This window comes from Colius striatus, chromosome 3, assembly GCF_028858725.1.
Source record: "Colius striatus isolate bColStr4 chromosome 3, bColStr4.1.hap1, whole genome shotgun sequence".
NCBI lineage: Eukaryota > Metazoa > Chordata > Aves > Coliiformes > Coliidae > Colius > Colius striatus.
The window spans coordinates 71,431,178-71,450,764 of record NC_084761.1 but is presented as its reverse complement, the minus strand read 5'-3'; the positions used below and the strand labels follow the sequence as shown (position 1 = coordinate 71,450,764).

Sequence of the window (19,587 nt, the reverse complement as noted above, 5' to 3'; positions counted from 1 at the left end):
TCATTTTCATTTTTCCCTATAGTACAAACATGTCATACACAACCAAAAAATGTGAGAAAAAAATGCTGGTACTTGATGTCAAACTCTATCCTCTCATCCATACACCAATGTAAATTTTGTACTGACAGAAATGGTGTGTGACATTACCTAGCACTACACTTTAAGGCCAAGCAAAAATGCATACTCCTTCCGGTTTTGGGTTTTTTTTAAGTGACATTTTATTCTTGTCACTCAGTGACTTCACATTGTGTTTAAAAAATGTTTAAGCAGATAAAAGACGCTGAACATTAATAAAACGTTATTTTTTACAGTTTTTCTTTTTACACTACATCAGCAGTTTGATTTAGTGGATCCGAGACATGTGAATTGAAATAACATAGGGACAGATAGAAAAGACCGGAGAGGCCAAAGGCTTTATGCAACTGAGGGTATAATTATAGCCTTGAATGTTCTCATCACATATATACTCCTGTTTTTCACATTTAAAAAATTTAAAAGGAGATGGATCAAGACTGACATTAAAAGCAAAAGATTAAAAAAAGTCTGAGAAAGCAAAAGAGCTTACCTGTTTTAGAACCTCTATTAAAACTAAACAAAAAATGAAATCTACAGCTAAATCCCTCCTTTCAAGTAGATAATCTCTTTCACGTTGTTGGTCATCCCTAAAATAAGAAAGCAAGAACATATGTATCATACACAAGACGGAAAGCAAATATTGCGGAGAAGGAGTATACATGTCTTTCATGCAATCATTGTTGCACATATACATAAAATAGATGGTTTGAAAGACTTTGGGGTTTGGCATGGTACTGACATCTTGCTCCCTCCCGAAAGGACATGTCAACAACCAGAACAATTTAAAAAGAGACAAACTACCCTGGAATCATTAGTGGCAATTTTCTATTGGATAACAATCCCAAAATCTTTAAGTCACTTCATGCATATCATCTAAGCAAGTCAAATACACTACCTCAACAAATCCCGTGCTCATTTCTTTTTAGGTAATGATAAATCCAAGTACAAAATACTTGTCAAAAAAGTACAAAGCACATGTTTTCTTAAATAGAAAGCATTAAAAAAATCAAGCAGACTTTAGCAAGGAAAACTCTTACCCTTTTGATTTTGTGCTAGACCGAGGTCTGTATTCATAAGATTCATCTTCTGTTCCATTTTGACGCCTGTACCAGTCAAACAAGGTGCGTAATAAGGAGGGGAGACAGTGCTCTGCTACTGAGCTCATAGAGCTTATCAACTGAAAAGGAAGTAAGAAAAATTGTTTAGCATAACCAATCAATCTTAAAAATCTAGCATAAAACAATCTTTCAAACTGTTTTTTTAACATTAAAATCTGTCTATCATATAATTTTACAAAGTGACAACGTCATATGTTATTTTCACCCAGGACAATTGCTGTAAATGACACGCTAAGACAATTATGATAAATTTAAATGTGTTCTGAAGCTCACGGGGATCACAGAATCCTAAATTTAAACAGATAACCCATATAAAACCATTGAGAAAACCATAGAAATTTTCAAATGTACCTGAATGTAGTTTGAAGTATGTGTTAACTTTGCATTAGAAATGACAGACAAGAGGTAATCCTCCTCAACTGAACAATTATATAATCTTCAAAAGCTTGCTTCATCGGTTATTATTCAAACAAATATAAGAGCTTTTACATATTCTACTCTGCTTTTAATACATTTGCCTGGTCTAGATCTCAAGCTATATTTACTTTCAGAATATCTTGCCCACCTACTACTCTCTTTCAGAAAACCCATGGGAGTTGTAAACTTGTTTGTGAAACAGTAGCAATACACATCACTGTAGCAGAAAGACTTTAAGATGGCATGAAACTTAAATTCTCTAGGCTTCTTTTCATTTAAACTTTAACAGAACTCATTAGTTCCCAAGATCGGAGAGGAAAATGACTGGATAAAGACAGCATAAAGCAGCTATAAACTCCCTGCCAGGAGGCAGCAGGAAGCAAGCCCATCCCCAAAACACTGTCTGGATAAGAGGAGTTACCATATTGCTCATTGATGCCATGCACTTGGCATCTTTTAAATAAGATGTTTCGATACAAGCCATCCTCATGCTGCAACTTTTTTATTATCCACTATTCCAGAAAACCAAGAATACATCAATGCCATTATTCCTTTGTCCTCATTTGAAGCATCTCATTTTTTTTAGCTTTCTGGGAGAGATGGGCACAGGTTAACCATATGGAAACTTCTGGAAAATCTCTTTCAACTATCTGCATACTTTACTCAGCTTGTTAAACAGTCTGCTATTCAAGTCACAAGAATTAAGCAGCATTCTTAACACTTTAATTATATTAACAAGTGGAGAAACTTCCTCAAAATAAGTATAAAGTCCTGTATTTTTACTCTGTAAGTTTATAAAATTTAAAATGCTACTATATAGTACAAACTACTCACACTCCAAATCTGAACAGGAACTATGTTTCATTAAGAAATTTTTCCTATTTGTCTGTCAATGGGACATTCAATAAAAAGGAATTCAGTGGAAAAACTATGTATGTGTACATAGTAACATTGGGCTAACTGCACAAAAAGATGAAGGCAGTTACTGCAGGCAACACAAAGCCATATAAAGACTTAGAAATAAAAAGAAATATATATGAAGAAAAGAAACAAGCTAGAAATACTCTGTAGGCTTGCTATAATGCCTTGAATATCAGAATAATGGGTACACTTTGAGAATATCTTCATCCTCATACTAATATATTCTGAAATCCTTCTAGCTTGCTCTGGAAACAAAGCATGTCAGCTTGTTCGGATATCCACACAAAATGAATGCTCGGACAACCAACCAACATACGTCAAACTTCTAGAAGTAGACGGTGCAAAACAGCTCAATTTTATAATTTTAAAGCTGTATTGTGATCTGAAAGGAAATAGTGTGATGACTAAAAAAAGATTCAGAATGCAGAAAGAACAAACCCTCTGCATGAGTTACTAAACTGAAATTAGCACAAAATCAACAATGTCAATGATATTAATGAAAGCTAAACTTGATGAAGAAGAGACCTACCAACAACCACAGCAATTCCAAATGTCTTTTGCCTTCAGAATTTACTGTGTTCCCACACCTCAAATAACTTAAACACTGGGGAAATACATTAATTTTGTTTTCTCTGAAAAAAATAGATAGATCCATATGTTGCACAGAGCTGTGTTCATAATACAACTACACACACAACAGGACAGGAATAGATTAAGCAAACACTTAAGTTACTCTGTTGTCAATGTAAAAGGACCCAACAAAGCACTTCTACTCCTACCCTCCTTTTGAACTAAACGGTTTATTAGTACAAGAAAAGGAATAAAACTGCGTTTTAAGCTTTACTAAACCTTTTCCTTAGGTTTACCTACAAGTTTACACAGTATATTAATACTAAATTCATTCATAAACATTTCCAAAGTTAGGAAATTTACCTAGTCTTCTCCAGAAGCAAGCTGTATCACATTCACAACAAAATCTGTCATTGGTGAAGTGCTAAACCCAGAAATTATTGGCATTATAAAGTATTTTCCTCTTGTAATAAAAAATCAGTTTTATATTATAATTATTTACGTATTTTTATATTACAATTATTTATTTTCCAAGTTTCGCATCCTTAATATTCTAATGAAAAGACACTGGAATGATTAAATAAAGATGAAATATTTGCCCATATTACATAGTTGCTAACCAGAACATGGGCTATTTGTTTCTATTTTTTATTTAAAATAATTACCATATTGCTTGGATGCTATATTCAAGAACTTATATTAAAAAAAAACTAAGCAAAATCTTTTACTTGAACATTACAATTAAAAAACAACTTTCCTGTGAGGGTGAGGGAGCCCTTGCGCAAACTGCCCAGGGAGGGTGTGGAGTCTCCTTTTCTGGAAGTTTTCAACATCCACCTGGATGCATTCCTGAGTGATCTGATATAGGTGGACTTGCCTTAACAAGGGGCTGGACTAGATTATATCTAGAGGTCACTTCCAACCCCTATTATTCTGTAATTGTATGAAATTATGCCTGGATTGCAAGTAGCAATCCAGACAAAAAGAGATCTTGTAATGCCCAAGAGAACAGGGCTGCACTAGTTATTATAAGGTATAATTTGTTGGAATGAAACAGCAAAGCCTGCTCCAGTCATAACAGACATAAATTACTGTGCTTAACATTTCCAACAGCATCTTGAGAGGTAAGGAGAAAGATGCAAAATTATAGTAGATGCTAGAACCCAAATTCCAGCTATAGCCAAAAACCTGATCCTAAAAACATTCCTCAGGTCATGCCTAAGTATGAAACAAGTCTGAACCCCAGACACACATCTGCCTTCAGTTACTGAGATGGCTAAGACATGCTTTGATGTGATCATAAAGCTCTGGTCTCTCAGGACAAGAGTAGGAAACTGACAAATACAATTCTTACCAACAAACAGAAGAAGAAAAATATAAGCTATTTCAGTTTCAAGCTGTACAAGCAAATATATTTTAAGAACTGCAATACATGTTCTATAAAAAAATCCTCTCCAATAGCTTCTTAATGCGCTGGGAATTATAGGAGAGCATTGGTATAAAAATGGTAAACTTTTTAACAGTTCAGTCGTGTAACAACATAAACATTTCATTTTGATTTTCCAAAGTTTCATGTCCTTTAGCTAAATTTACCTTTTTTTTTCCCAATTAAAACCTCAGTGACAATGAAAACTGAAAACTATTGATTTTGCATCATTGGATCGAATAGCAGCCTTGCTCATCCAGCTATACTTCCAACAGAAACAACTCATAATCTCATTAAACAGTTATTTTATTTTTTCATTATAGGGAAAGGCAACACTACATGCCTTCCCCTTCCATCCATTTTCTCATCACTTACTGAGTTGAGAGAATGAGTGTTAACTAGACACCTTCTTACTCCCAGAGTACCTCTTGTGTTTCAAGCATGCTCTTTTTATTCACCAAGTACACCATATACTAGCTCAGACACCATATCAGCACAGCTAAAGCCACTAGGATTCAAATTCCTAGCTCTGTAAAGATCTCTGGGTGAACAAGGTTGGCCCAGAAACAGCTCTAGCTTCTCTGCTGGATGCGATGGCAGTGCACTCTGGGTCTTCTCTCTCTCATACTTTGCCAATCTCCTTTTACTCTGCAATCTTCTGCAATGCTGGAGAACTGAGCTTAAAATGGGTTTCATATATCCAGCAATGAAGCAATCTTAAGTCTTTTTGTCAAGCAGTATTCAAAATTCCCTGTTAAAATTCCCAGTCGCTCCCATGACAATGGATCCATTTTGGTTTGACTGTCTAAGGTAGTTACTTGGTACCGTTAAAATTCAGATCTCAATGAATCCAAAGTAGATTGGATACAAAGTAGTACAAATAACAAAAGAACAAAACAATGACTCACACATATACAAACAAATCAAATTATTTTTTAAGTACTACATTTTCAGGAAAATTAGTTTATTTCTGTATTACAAGATTTTAAAAGTTATATGTTTGGGGTTTTTTTTAGTTTTATTCATTTAGCATACTTTTAGAAACCATATGTAGTGCAATACATGAGTACTAGGCATTTATAAAAATCAAACTTAACTGAGGAAAAATGTGATGGTGTGGGACAGGGAAGGAGTTGTTAGAAAAATCAGTAACATAGCACTTACAGATTTCCTTAGATCATTCTTACCACGTATATTATTTAGCTTTTGATCAGCTTTAAAATAAAATATATAGCTACCAAAGAATTTATGCCTTATCCTCCTTCATCCATCTTCCTTGCTTATGAATAAACTTTTGTTTAGAATATAATGGTCTTACAGCAGGTTAGATTAGAAAACATTAAAAGGCTATGTGAGGCTTTTAGTGGTGGTTTTGGTTTCGTTTTTCTTTGAAAATAACATTGTACATCAAATGGTACACGGTATTGTTTGTTTCTCCTTTGGGAGAAGGGAAGAGAGGTGCATAGATAGTTATTAATCAAGAAGTAAGGGGCAGGTCCACAGATTTCACTGCAATGTCTAGCATCTATCTGAGAAGTAATGGAAAATATGAAACAAAAATCCAGTTACAGAAGATAGAGACAGAATACATATAGTAAGATGCTATCCAGTAAGAGTTAAGAACAGCAATGGGCAATTAATGGGGCTTCATCTGAATGCTGCCTCTCCATTGCAAGGAAGTAGTTACAAGACAAAAATCATGCCTATGTTATGAAAGAATAGATAATGAACATAAGTTGAGCAGAGTTATTTATTCCAAATACAGTTCACTTATGGTAAGTGAAATAGAAGAGCCTCACAGCTCAACTATATACTCAGTGAAGGACAAAATAATGTTTTGAATATACTCTGTGCCTTCTGCCATAGAATTAGAAAGCCTTGGGTAAAAACCATGTTACTGAAATGAACACCATTTGCTTATAAAAGGAGAACCCCAAACACTGAAACAGTAAGCAATAGCCAAGCAGGTTGCATAAAGGCTATTAACAGGAACACAAATAAACTCAAGTCTTTTTGCCGCCTACCATATTGCCGCCACCTTTCCTTCAGTGGCTTTCACTGCTACCTTACAAATTATCTGCTCTAGTAGTTGCTTACTGTAATTTTCTACAACACAAAATAAAGTCTCAGGAACATTCAAAGTCTAAATCTTGTGATGCCAATTCAAACACTGTTGTTTCAAGTCACCACAAGAGTGGAACCACTACTCTGAAAAAACAGAAGTCACCTTAATCGAATAAAAACCATCTTCAATTACACGCCTCCTACCTGATCAAACTGAAGATCTTCACCTCTTTGAAGAGATCTGGACAACAGTTTTTCCTGAAGAAAAAGCAACAAAAAAATCAAAACAACATGAATTTCACAATACATTTGACTTATCAAAGGCAGATTCTTTCTTTCTTGGCTATGTTACAGAACAAAAGAATCACTTTTAATATGATTGTTTGTGTAATTTTTCAGCTAGAACCAGTTCTGATGATGTGAAGTTGACCCACAAAATAGAAGAATACAAATTTAAATTTAATTTGGTAACTTCATAGTAATAATGCTGAAGAATGATGAAAATAAAATGTCAAACACCTCTCCCAAACAGCAGGGCCTACAGCTGCATGCTCAACGGAGATAGTTGGTAGTAAGTGCCAAGTGTAACTATGGAGGAAAGTCTTTCCCAACTGAATTAACAAGTACATTCATGTTCATATAAGGCAGTTATTGCAAGCTAAAAGAATGACTTTAAAAATGCCTTCACAAATGCAGAGACAATTGTTCAATGCATTTCCAATATGTACTTTCCCCAATTACAATGAAAAATACCTAGCAAAGTAGTTCAATAATAACTTGCTTTACATTTTAAATAACTTGCAAGGTACAGAAAAGATGCAATATTACTGGAATTGAATCGTCACAATATTTCACAGTTACCAGTTAACACATATCACTCTGTTAAAAGCCAAATTAAACCATACTTCTGACAAAAAAATTTAGTGAGAATTAAAGCATTAATAAAACAAAACATTCTTGAACTGTAATAGTAATGTAATAGTAATTCTTACTAGTCACTAAGGAGAGTAATAAATTACACAGCTAAAAGAAATTCAGCTTTTATAGTCTCTTGCTAGAGAATCCTAAAAAAAAAAGGCAAAGGGAAAAAAAAGGAAAAAAAAAGAGACTAAGTCTGATATTCTGGCTCTGAAGGTCAATGATTTACAGTAAGCCAAGTGCTACAGTAACAGCCTTAAAGGCATTCTACAAAGCAGTAAGATATATAAAGATGTGACAAGCATTTCTTGATACTTAAAGAAATTTTAAACTCCTTTTCACTTTATTCTAAATGGATCAAAAATTATGTATTTTACCAGTAGAAAAAACACTCGAGGTAAGGAGTAAATACCTTACATTAGATTGCAGTAAGCAAACAAAGAGCTTTTATGGAGCAAGTTAAGTCAAGCAGAAAGCTGGAAGAGCTCTCAACTTGCTTGCCTGGTCTGGGATGCAAAAGGAGGTGTTGGCAATACTGATAGTACTGCTCTCAACAAGTTGTTCCTCAGTTAACACAAAATAAGTGCTCAGTAGTTTAGTAACAACCCATGCTGTTGACAAAAATTTAAAAAGTCAGTATTGCTTGGCACTTAACACTTGTAAGGCTGCAACAGACCACCTGTAAGTTAAATAGACACAAATTGGGATTGCATGTACCAAGTTCAAGACTCAAACTGGCATCTTATTTTTGCTTGTCTGAATTATAATCTTGAAAACGCAAGACAATTTCCAGCACTTTTTGTCATGAGTGTAGCTATATTTAGTGTTCAAAAGGACACAATCTCTGGCAATTATTAGTCACTAAAAACTTGAATTTGACATTGCCCAGGCAAAAAGCATTTGCCCACTCTGAAAGTGTAACTTGAAATAATATAGGTACCAATACACAAGTCAGACCATTTTCACTTTCCATAATCCAAACAAATCTATTTAGTTCTCTTAAGAAAACTGTCATTTATGCACACTTCCAGTGTGCCTATATTAAAAAAAACCAAAAAACCAAAAAACCCAAAAACCCAAAAAACCAAAAAAAACCCCCAAAAAACAAAAAAAACCCCCAAAAAACAAAAAACAAAAAAAACCCAAAAAAACAAAAACCAAAAAAACCAAAAAAACCCCAAAAAACAAAAAAACCCCAAAAATCAAAAAAAGCCCAAAAATCAAAAAAAACCCAAAAATCAAAACAAACAAAAAACCCAAAAAAACCCCAAAAACAAAAAAAAACAAAAAAACACCCAAAAAACAATAAAAAACCAAAAAACCAAAAAACAAAAAAAACCAAAAAAACCCCCAAAAACCCCCCCAAAAAAACCCAAAAAAAACCCAAAAAAAACCCAAAAAACCCCAAAAAAACCCCAAAAAAACCCAAAAAAACCCAAAAAAACCCAAAAAAACCCAAAAAACAACAACAAAAAAACCCCAAAAACCCCAAAAACCCCAAAAAACCCAAAAAATCCCAAAAAAAAAAAAAAAAAAAAAAAACCAAAAACCCAAAAAAAACCCCAGAAAACCAAAAAAAACCCCAAAAAAACCCAAAAAAAGAAAGTGGTTTCAAGAAAATGCATTTAGTAATTTAATATAGCTCTACTTGTTTGTCAACTGACATATCAGATGATGTTCTTTCAGTGTGCATTCAAAAGCAAGAGGGAAAAGGTTTTAGATACTGGCAAAAAACCACTTTTTTGAATCTTATAAGTTCATAAAGTTTAAGCCTGTTCAAAACACTGTTACGAGAATTGATGTCTTACAGCTCCAGGGAGCACTTGCAAATCAGAAATTCTTTTAACTAGAATTCCTCCCTCTTTTTTATAATGAAATGTTCATGTTATCTGTACTATGCTTTTAGACAAACTGCACAAATAATTGTAATCTTATCAATAAAACAGAAACATGAGAAATGTTCCACCCTACATAAACATTGTATATTGGTAAACAAGCTGAAGGAAAATAACTAGAAGACTATTTCCTGAGCAGATGGAGATACGACTTCCCTGTAAGAAGATGGTCAAAGTCAAGTTTCCTAAGTCTCTTTCTGATGCAACACCCCAACATGCCAGTTTTCTATACCTGTAGAAATGTTTTCCAGTACCATAGAAGAAACATTGTGTTTATTATACCCATTGTGTCTAAAATCAGAAACAGCTAAAGAACAGTAACAAACTAAAGAGAATTTTAATAATCTGTAAGTCTTTAGACAAAGAAGTTGAAATACATGTCAATAGATAGCAAACTATTAGCTCTGAAAGTTTAGCTTCCCCCTCATTATATATTGAGACACTTCTGTACTTCAAATACTAAAATAACTTCTAAGATTTTCAGTATCAGAAAGAACAAAGACCTTACAAGTTCATGATCATCTCTATTATTTTTCCACAGTATCAAAGGTCTTAACCACTAAAAGGCAAACATTACTGTAGTTAATGTAACACTGATCAAACAATGTGACATAATTAAATAACACTCTTTAACCTAGTCACAGGTTTATCAAGTCCTTTGAATTTTTTGTATGGCTTTAAAATTTATTTTCTTTTAACGTCTTCTAACTTTGCTTTGTCATGGCCCAGGTCATCTCATGTGACTTACAAAAAAACCCCTCTATCCAACAGCATAAAATAAAGATCTGGAAACTTTCACTGCATTAATAATTTAAGATCTATTTTCCTGGCATTCTGAAGTTCAGAGAGAGATGGAAAGAACAGGTCTACATTTGTCTTTTACAACTGAAAGAAAAAACACCCACCAGTATTGAATTAACCAGAGGAACAGTTTGCATCCATTGTGTAAAGGAGAAATGTCAACATATGGCAGGCAGCAGAGATCAGGATGTAGACAGACGTGTATGTGCTGTGCAAACAACTGTACCCATGGAAAAAGGTACCACCCTTTGGCCCCTCTCCAGTATTCACCAGCACCCTCCTCTAGTGGCTGGCCCATCCCACCAGGGTAGCTCAGGTGAACCCTGAAAAACCAGCGTACTAGTTTCTGTCCTCCAAGCTGCAAGTAAAAACCCTGATGAGTGATTCTGCCTTGTCTCCTGTCACCCAAGTGCTAAGCATCACATCCATCCTTGCCCCAGCACCATGGCAGAGTAATACTGTGCTGAAGAAATATGGTGTATCAAATTTTCAGAGTTCAGACAAACTTTTGAAAGAACCTAGGGAAGAATTCCAAAAGCATATAGAGCTGGTCTGAGCAATGTTTAATATCCCCACAGTGGAATAAAAATGCTGGTGTTGGCAATAGGTTTAAATACTCTTGCTAGTTTTGACTTAAACATGCTACTGAACTACAACTTAGTCAAGTTAGCAGTTTGTTTAGTTAACATCTTAGTAACTTGGCATCACTATGCCAACTTAACTTCTAAACATCTATATTGACAAGCATTCTGACAAAATACAAGGCAATTGAGTTTATTACTAATCTTTTTCACTGGTATAATTTGTTTCACATTTGGGGAAGGCTGGTCTCATGCCTTGCTGTTGTCCTTACTGTGCTGAGGAAGAGTATTTTAAACTACAACAAATGGTGCCTGAGCCCTTTTTCCTTTAAAACTATATACTAGTACAAAAGAAATTTTTTTAAAGTGTTTTAATTTAATTTACTCACTAAAAGGCTGATCTTCCTTCCTGTGGTTAAACTCACTATTTGAATAATTTAAGCATTTGCTGATAAGCTGTTACTGTAACTCTGGAAACTCTGCAGTATTAAAACTTTGCAAGTAGAGAGCTCTTAATAAAATCGGTGAAAGGAAACTACTTTGTTACTCAGTGAGCATAAGTAAATTCACAGCCACAGAAGCCATTTAGGTATTTTTTAAAATCACAGGTCAGTGACTTCTAAAGGAAACACATACATCTAGATAAACTAATACTATCCCCTGAATCCCAGGTGCTGTGTTTATCTGAAATCACTTATTTTTTCTTTTAAAATTATGTTTTAATTAATGTTTGCTCCCCTACTAGCATGTTCATCTTCATAAGTTTTATGAAGTGTCTAGCTCCTAACTATAATTGGTCTAGCTCAAAATTTCCCCCAACAGCTTCATCTAACACATTAAAGATTTATATAACACTATATATATTCTTCACAGTATTATTTGTAGCCAAGTCATCCCACAAAATCAAATCACATTAAAACGATAAATGGTATTCCTCTCATCCATTAATGTCTTTTCTCCCATCTCAGCACCTTTCCCGTGCCCTTTCAGCCTTTTATCTTTCCTTTTAGATGTCATACACTAGAACTGAATATTCAGTATTTATATCAAATACTACATACAAAAATAAAACTACAATAGTACTTTAGTACTTCCTTTCACTGAGATACCTAAGAATTTTCTTCTACCTCTTTGTCTTACATATGCTCAGGTTGTGTCACTTTTACACAGCTTTGGCACCTCTGTTAAAATGACGGTTTTCTAAACAGGTCTTCCTTATCACCCATATAAATAAGGAATGTTGGCTGTATGTGTAAACTTAAATTTGATTGCATTAAAAATTCTTTTGTTTAAAAGGAATTCAACTTAGCAAATCAACCCAGACAGAAATGTTGAAGACCTTTTCAAATTACTACTCCGGTAATATTTATAATTTCTTATTTTATCCCAAATATTTTATGCATACTATATACACATAAGTATTAATTTCAGAATCATGTTAGTAAAATATCCAGACTACGGCAGACTTAATGCAATCACAAAAAAACATCACAAGAGAACAGAGTTGGAATTACTCGTCTTTGAAAAGTGCATTATTTTATTAGTTTCATGGGTTTTCTAATTTTTCATCTGGCAAGATGTTTTATTTTTATGATTAATAGGTTTTAAAACATTTGTTTAACTAATAGTCAACAGTGTGGCAGGGAGATAGGGCCTGTCAGAGGATTTATTTAATCTTGTCTAAGAACAAGTTTTACAGCACAACTGAACTCCAGAACTATCATATTTACCTTGTTACCAACATTCTGTTTAGGAGATTTAACTCCAAACTAACAGTACATACAGGAAAAACTCTCTTCAGTTCATTTGAATTACAGTTAGTATATGTCATACTGGCCAAGTGTTACCTTTCCTGTATGTTTACCAGACAAAAGGAAAAGGGGCTGAGTCATCATGCAGACCACCCTGAGCAGAACAATCTGCCTTGCTACCCCTAGAGTTCTGCCCCGAGTTCTTAGCCATATAACCTTCATCATTTGCGTGTCACCTTTCCTACAAAGTTTCTGTGTTTTCTTATCAAATCCTCTTGAATACCTGATGCTTTTGGATGTCTTTAAGGAAAGAGACAATGCTGTGTAAGTTGTAGACTTCCTAGTACATCCACACAGATATATAATGGATCCCTAAGTAGGTGTATATAAAGAAACGTTTCCTTTTCCTCAGCCTTTGACGTACTAATGGTTTCAGTTGAAGATTTCAGTAATAATACCACTAAACATCTTTAGCCCCATTTTTGTCTTCTTTTAGACTGGTTCTTAAAAACATTTTTTTCCCAAAATTTCCAAACTGGGGCTCAAGTGCACTTCTGTACATGAACACTTCTGCAAGCAAGTAGTTCAAACAGAGGCCTTCTGTGAGCTGGCTCTCTACAGGCTGCAGCATCTTGCCTGTTCAGCAAATTTCCAAGTTTAAAAAAAGAACAAAACCCAAACTCTTCTCCCCAGAAATTTCCAAGTTAAAAAAAATTCATTATGTAAAAGACACACAGCCTGGATCATCAACAGAATTTTGCATTTTGCCTAATCTGCAATGTATGCTGGCTACTATAGTCTTCCAGGTGGTAGTATTAATACTTTAGACCACAAAATAAATGCATCTTCTCTTGAAAGTATCCTCGCAAAAACATTATTTCAAAGAAACATCAACAGGAAACACATTTCACAGTGCTAATGAAGGAACACTTTTTATTGTCGCTATTTCCTTTTGTAACTTCATAGAACTTATGAATACTAAGAGGCCTTGTTTCCAGTAACCACTATGTAAGTTTTAACGGAAGTCAATAAAATATAATCCAGGTAGCAACCCTGTTTGCAGAAGCCTATTTATTCTTGAAGCAATCCCTTTGAAAAGTCAACAATATCTGGGGATGTTTTTTTCAGTAACCATACATATGATTTCAAGGGACACTATGAAAAAAAGGACTCACCAAAGGTTCAGCCATTACAACTTCAATTTTCTTTTCAGCTTGAACAGCAAATTCAGCAAAGAGGCTTTTGATGACATACTCGCCAGGTTTGACATCTGGATCAATAGTAATGTTAGACATGATGGTGCCTTTCTTTTCCCAGGTGGAAACAACACTTGGAGAAACTCTGCGTTTATTTACTCTGCTGGGTGGCGTGGAGGCTGCAGGAAAAAAAAAAAAAGAAAAAAAAAAAAGCTATAAAGCAAATCTTCTAAACACAGTGCCTGTCACTTCTTTTCTTGTCCATCTGCCATGTAGACATATTACCACAGTAAATTCTGTAAATCATGTAATTGAAATAACCAGCTGTAACATCCAACAAGAATTATGATTTTTTAAAATTAGGTGGGAAATTCTACCCTAAGTTGCATAAGCATTTACAGTGTAACTCATTTTTGTTACTAATAAAATGCAAAACTTAAACTGTGTGAACCACTCCGTTTTGAACACAACTGTATCATGATCATCATAAAAATTACAGCTTTTAGTATCAGGTATTTTCAGACCAAGTATGACTGAAAACCAAAACATTCAACATAACGCATTATCTCTGTATTTTTTGAAATGCATCTGCTTGATTCACTTTCTAAAAATTATTAATGAAATTCAAGTTTCTACTTGGTGTCCAAATATTTTCAAGAGAAATGTTTCCGTGGCCTCTCTTGGCCCTTTTTGTCAGCAAGCTGATTTTCCCAACAAGAACACAAACCCCTTCTAGACACATCACACAGACTGTATTTCTCCACTTTGCGAAAGATTTGTGTCTTACAAGAAATAGTAATTGATTAACACCTGTAGTGGTCTTGTCTAGGCCAGGTTTTGGTAGCAGAGGGGCTACAAGGCTGGCTTCTTTAAACAAATCACTGCTAGAAGCTTTCCCTGTAGCTGACAGGGCTAATGCCGGTCAATTCTAAGATGGACCTGCCACTGACAAAGACCTGGCCGATTTATGATCAACATAATGCCTCTGCGATTAAAGTATTTGAGAAGGGGAAGAAGTTCCTACACAGTCGATAAACAACAACAGCAGCAGAAGGGAGTGTGAGTGAGAAAACATCTCCGCAGACACCAAGGTCAGTGGAGAAGGAGGGGGAGAAGGTGCCCAGGCACTGGAAGAAAGATTCCCTTGTGAACTGTGGTGAAGACTATGGTGAGGCAGGCCCTGTCCCTGCAGCCATGCAAGTCCATGGGGGAGCAGCCCGTGGAGGACTCCACACCAGAGCGGGTAGATGCCCAAGTGAGGCTGTGACCTCATGGCAAGCCCTTACTGGAGCAAGTTCCTGGCAGGACCTGGGAGTTTGTGGGGAGAGAGAAGCCCACGCCAGAGCAGGTTTGCTGTCAGGAGTTGTGATCCTGTGAGGGACTCAGGCTGGAGCACTCTGTCCCTGAAGGACTGTTCTCCCGGTGGATGACCCACATTGGGGCAGGGTGTGAGAAGCCGCCCCTGTGGGAGATCCCATGCCGGAGCAGTTCATGAATGACTATCTCCCATGGGAGGGATCCCTCACTGTAATAGTGGGAAGTGTAAGGAGGTCTCCCTCTGAGAAGAAGCAGCAGCAAAGCCCATCTGTAATGAACTGGCTGTAACTCCCAATCCCTGTGCCACTGTGGGGAAGGAGGATGAGTCCCAGGAAGAAGGAGGGATGAGGTGAGGTGTTTTAAGATTTGGGTTTATTTCTCATTTCCCTGCTCTGTTCTGATTGGTCATTAATAAATCAAACCATTTCTCCCCAAGTTCTCCCTAATTGTTTAGTGATCTCCCTGTCCTTACCTTGACTCACAAACCTTTTGTTAGATTTCTTTTTCCCCTGTCCAGTTTACTAGGGGGAGTGATAGAACAACTTGGCGGGCATCTGGCACCCAGCCAGGGCTAAATCACCACAACAGCACTGGATATATTAGTCTCCCACTCTAAGGATTGGTGCTTTCATCTTTATACTGAAATTGTCATATATTGTTTACATATATTTATCCACCTTTAATTTTATTTTTATCCCTAACCATGTAAAAATATTTCTTTATTATCATAGCTGCCACCCACTGTGAACTGCAGAACCAAAAAATCAGGTATCCAAAATCACTCATATGGGAGCTTAGCATACACAACAATTAGAATAAATAGTTACAATTCCTGTCTTGCATACTATAAAACAAAGTAACTATTGATATCTCTAACGATGCCCCAGATCTACCCAGAAATATCTGTCTCTAGCATATACCATGACTGCAGGCATTATTTTTTTTAATTGAATTTATATTAGGAATTCTTATCTATTAAGACTTTCTTTTCCTGAAATAGGAAATCTAGTCTCAGTCTATTTTATTGTATGACATATGATTATTTGTTCAGGTAAGCTTCTTTAAGGCTTTTTGCAGTAAAGTTTGAGGAGACGCACTTGGCCAATTTTGATGAACTTGCAAAATTTTTGTGTGTTTTGGTTGCAAAAGGTCTTTAAGATCATCAAGTCCAGCCACTAACCTAACACTGACAAGTCCACCACTAAACTATGTCTCTCAGCACCTCATCTACATGTCTTTTAAATATCTCCAAGGACTACAACTCCACTACCTCCCTGGGCAGTCTCTTCCAGTATTTAACAAACCTTTCAGTGAAGAAGTTATTTCTAATATCCAGTCTAGGGAGCTTTCAACAAACTTTCAACTTGTATATGGGTAATTCTTACTAGCTAAATATTATTTAGACCTTTTACTCAAACATTGTTTCAGTGTTCAACTCTTTCATGAAAATACTGGTTGCCAATTGTGACCAAAACTTTGGTACTTCACATCTTCCAAAATTCGAGTCTCAGCCATTCCTGATTTCTTCTATTAGTTCAGAAAGTTACATTTTATGAAACACAGAATTCCTCAGTTTCCACTGAAAGTAATCATCTATCAAGGCATTAGTCAAGTGAGCAATTCACAGTGAAACAGAACGGTCACAACTACCTTTTCCTATAATCAAAAAGGCTATCTTACATAGGTTGTGAGTACTACTTATGACCTGCTATTTTTCTCTCCAATTTTTGCACAAACTTGCTGTTTAGTTGGAGTAATGCATTTTTCTTCCTGTACATAAACTTCAGCATGCAGTCTTTGTGGCTGAAAGAACTTGACAAGGTCACAAAGCTGAGTTTCCACCAATCAGAAGCAACAACAGAATGACATGCACATACACAGCATGCCATAAAGCATTTCTGAACATCCTTTAACACTTTGATCTAGCACTTCAATCTCCATAACAGAGGTCCTAAAAGACACAGAAGAGCACAGCACAGTCAATGACATGACACTGCCACGTTCTAGGTTCCTGCAGTGGAAGTTTGCTAGATGAAAATACACACATTAAGAAACAGAACAAAGGGCATGCTACAAAAGAAAGATGACACTCAGAACATCTGACTTTGAAGAAAAAAATCTTTCTCATTTCATTTCTGATGACAAAAACGTGTCAAGTGCTTTAAAAAACATTTTCCTTCTTTAAAATGTCCACATTCCCCAGTATCCGTGCTCCTGACATTCTTAAACCCTGATGCTTCCAAAGGCAGCCCATGAAATGAATTAGATGGGCTATGTGTCAAGCACACTAATTTGAGAAGAGGTGAAAAGAAGATATCATAGCAGGTAAATAGATGGAAACCAAGTATGAGACTGACAGAAGAGAAAAATTCTGCAACAGAGATCTTGAACAACTCTCCTTTCCATTTGCAAATGAACAAAAATTTAAAAGTCAAGTACCTACAAACTCCTAACACATTTCACAGATTCTAAATAAACAGTTGCTTCTATCCTAAATATAAGAGTTTCTAAGAAAGCCAAAGCTTTGTTGTACTCAGACCAAGTGGACTTGATTATTTGAAACCACATATTGAAGCTAACAGACTGGAAAGAAATGGGAGAAGTTTAAATCTCCTTTTGAACATCATTAGCTGTGTCTGGCTGGTGAGAAGAAATTTAGCAAAGCAGATGCTTTGGCTCATTTTAGACCCACCTCCTGGGGTACACCACAACAGGCACATTACCAAGACTAGGGGCTGAAAGGAAACACACCACAGCACCAGTCCAGTCTACATGCCTGAACAATAAGAAGCTGGTACTCAAACAGCTCTTGTCTCTCTACAAGAAAATCGAGAAGGACTAGCATGCTCCTTAACCCAGAACTACACTTAATTTGTTTTACGTGGACAAGTCTTCATAGTGTGTTTACACAAATACATTTCTGTCCTAAATTTTCAAAAGATCACCTTAAAAAAACCCCTGTCATTTAAGAATCAGAAAAACACTGAGAGCTGATCCTCTTTGAAGTACTGTCTTTACTTCGTATTACTAAACTAATCCTTGGTGAGAAATCATCTTAGTATGTAAACTTTCAAACAAAACCCCAAGGCTGATCTAAACCCAGGCATACTGCAGGCAAATCCTCTTCCTAGGCTCACATGACAATGAAGGAGATAAACTCAAAATAGGCAAACTGGACAAAAATATAACCCTGGCAAGAAAAGTAATTGGACTACAGTCAGACCAGCTCCTAGAAGCATTGTGGAAATCTCAGTGCAAGGCAAAGCGTTAAGTCAGAGAAAAGCGATTCCAGGGCAGCCTTACATCTGCCTACAATGACACAGACTTCACTCCTTGTGTATAACTTCACACAGCTCCCTTCAGATACCATAAACTGCAGTATTGCCAAATGATGTAATCTCCCCCAACCAGCTATCTCCTTCCCTGTACCATCCTCCTCCCATGTGAGTGAACACAAGTGTGCAGCTGTGTAATGAACTGAACTGGAAAAGCAGCATACGTATTAATTTTTTTCCCCTGGGTTAATTTTGACACAATCAGTTGTCCAATTTGCTCATCATGTGACTGCACATATGCTTGTGCCAGTACAAAGAGGAGAGTCAATGCAAGGATAGCACTTGCCTTTTTACTCTTTCAGCAGCAAAGCAGAATTAAGGCTATCCTGCAGTTGTAAGTGTTACTAATCTCTATGTTCAATGCACACACTTTTCATTTGGTAATAAACCTCCCAAAAAGCAAGAGGTCAATATCTAACTGAAGCAATTATAAACATTGCCATGAGAGGATTACACATATCTTAGTTTTGCTGAAATGCTGGCATAGTCAAAAGACAATAAATGACTAGGATTTACTTTCATCTGTGAACTTGCTGAGGACTCTAATTTGTGACACCACTAATGGTTCACACTCATGACTCTTTCCTTGCATATGACAATGTTTATAGTTGTATCTGCTTTGTAAAACTAGGAAGTTAGTTTAACATATGCAAAAAACACAAATGACGGAGGAGGGGAAAAGGGTAAGAGGGAGTTTGCCTGTGTTTAGTAAGAAGATATATAGTAATTCCTTAAAGGGAAAACAAAATATATTGCCAGATCTCTTAACTAGGTCAAACAATGATATTACCCGGTATAATTATGTTCAGTGGAATTCATTTACTCATGAACTTTCAATAAATAAATAAATAATTTCTTTCTGCTACTATTTACCAGCAAACCATAAGCCACTCTGCTATTAGTTGCCAGAGAAAACTTCAGTTTCAAATGCTGTTTTGAAGCTTCAAAACATTACTATTCTACAGAACTTCAGATGAAATATGGAACCAAAAATTTTACCACTCACAAGAGCTCAAAACCAAAAATACTACTTTCATAAACTGCTTGAAAACACTGTATGTTATTCACTTCAAACAATATCCTGTTTGTTTGCTCCAATGCAAGCTAGCGCTACATGGGAAATCTGGGAGCAAGTACCATAGGAAATCTCTGTTAAACAGTATTGTTTGGTTGCTAGGGCCACACCAAATTGTTTGGATAGT

At 35.8% G+C, this 19,587-nt stretch overlaps 1 protein-coding gene across 12 annotated transcripts in view; it reads right to left on the bottom strand.

The window, feature by feature from the left end:
* The window catches only part of FRYL (FRY like transcription coactivator), a 174,571-nt gene that overhangs the window by 85,923 nt on the left and 69,061 nt on the right, over nt 1-19,587 (bottom strand). For all 12 annotated transcript variants that reach the window (XM_061991904.1, XM_061991903.1, XM_061991905.1 and 9 more), the window contains 4 exons: nt 13,713-13,912; nt 6,796-6,849; nt 1,113-1,252; nt 566-662 (listed from right to left, as the gene is read on the bottom strand). In XM_061991904.1, coding sequence (XP_061847888.1) covers nt 566-662; nt 1,113-1,252; nt 6,796-6,849; nt 13,713-13,832 — 411 coding nt within the window. In that variant the 5' untranslated portion in view covers nt 13,833-13,912. The remainder of the gene's footprint in view (nt 1-565; nt 663-1,112; nt 1,253-6,795; nt 6,850-13,712; nt 13,913-19,587) is intronic.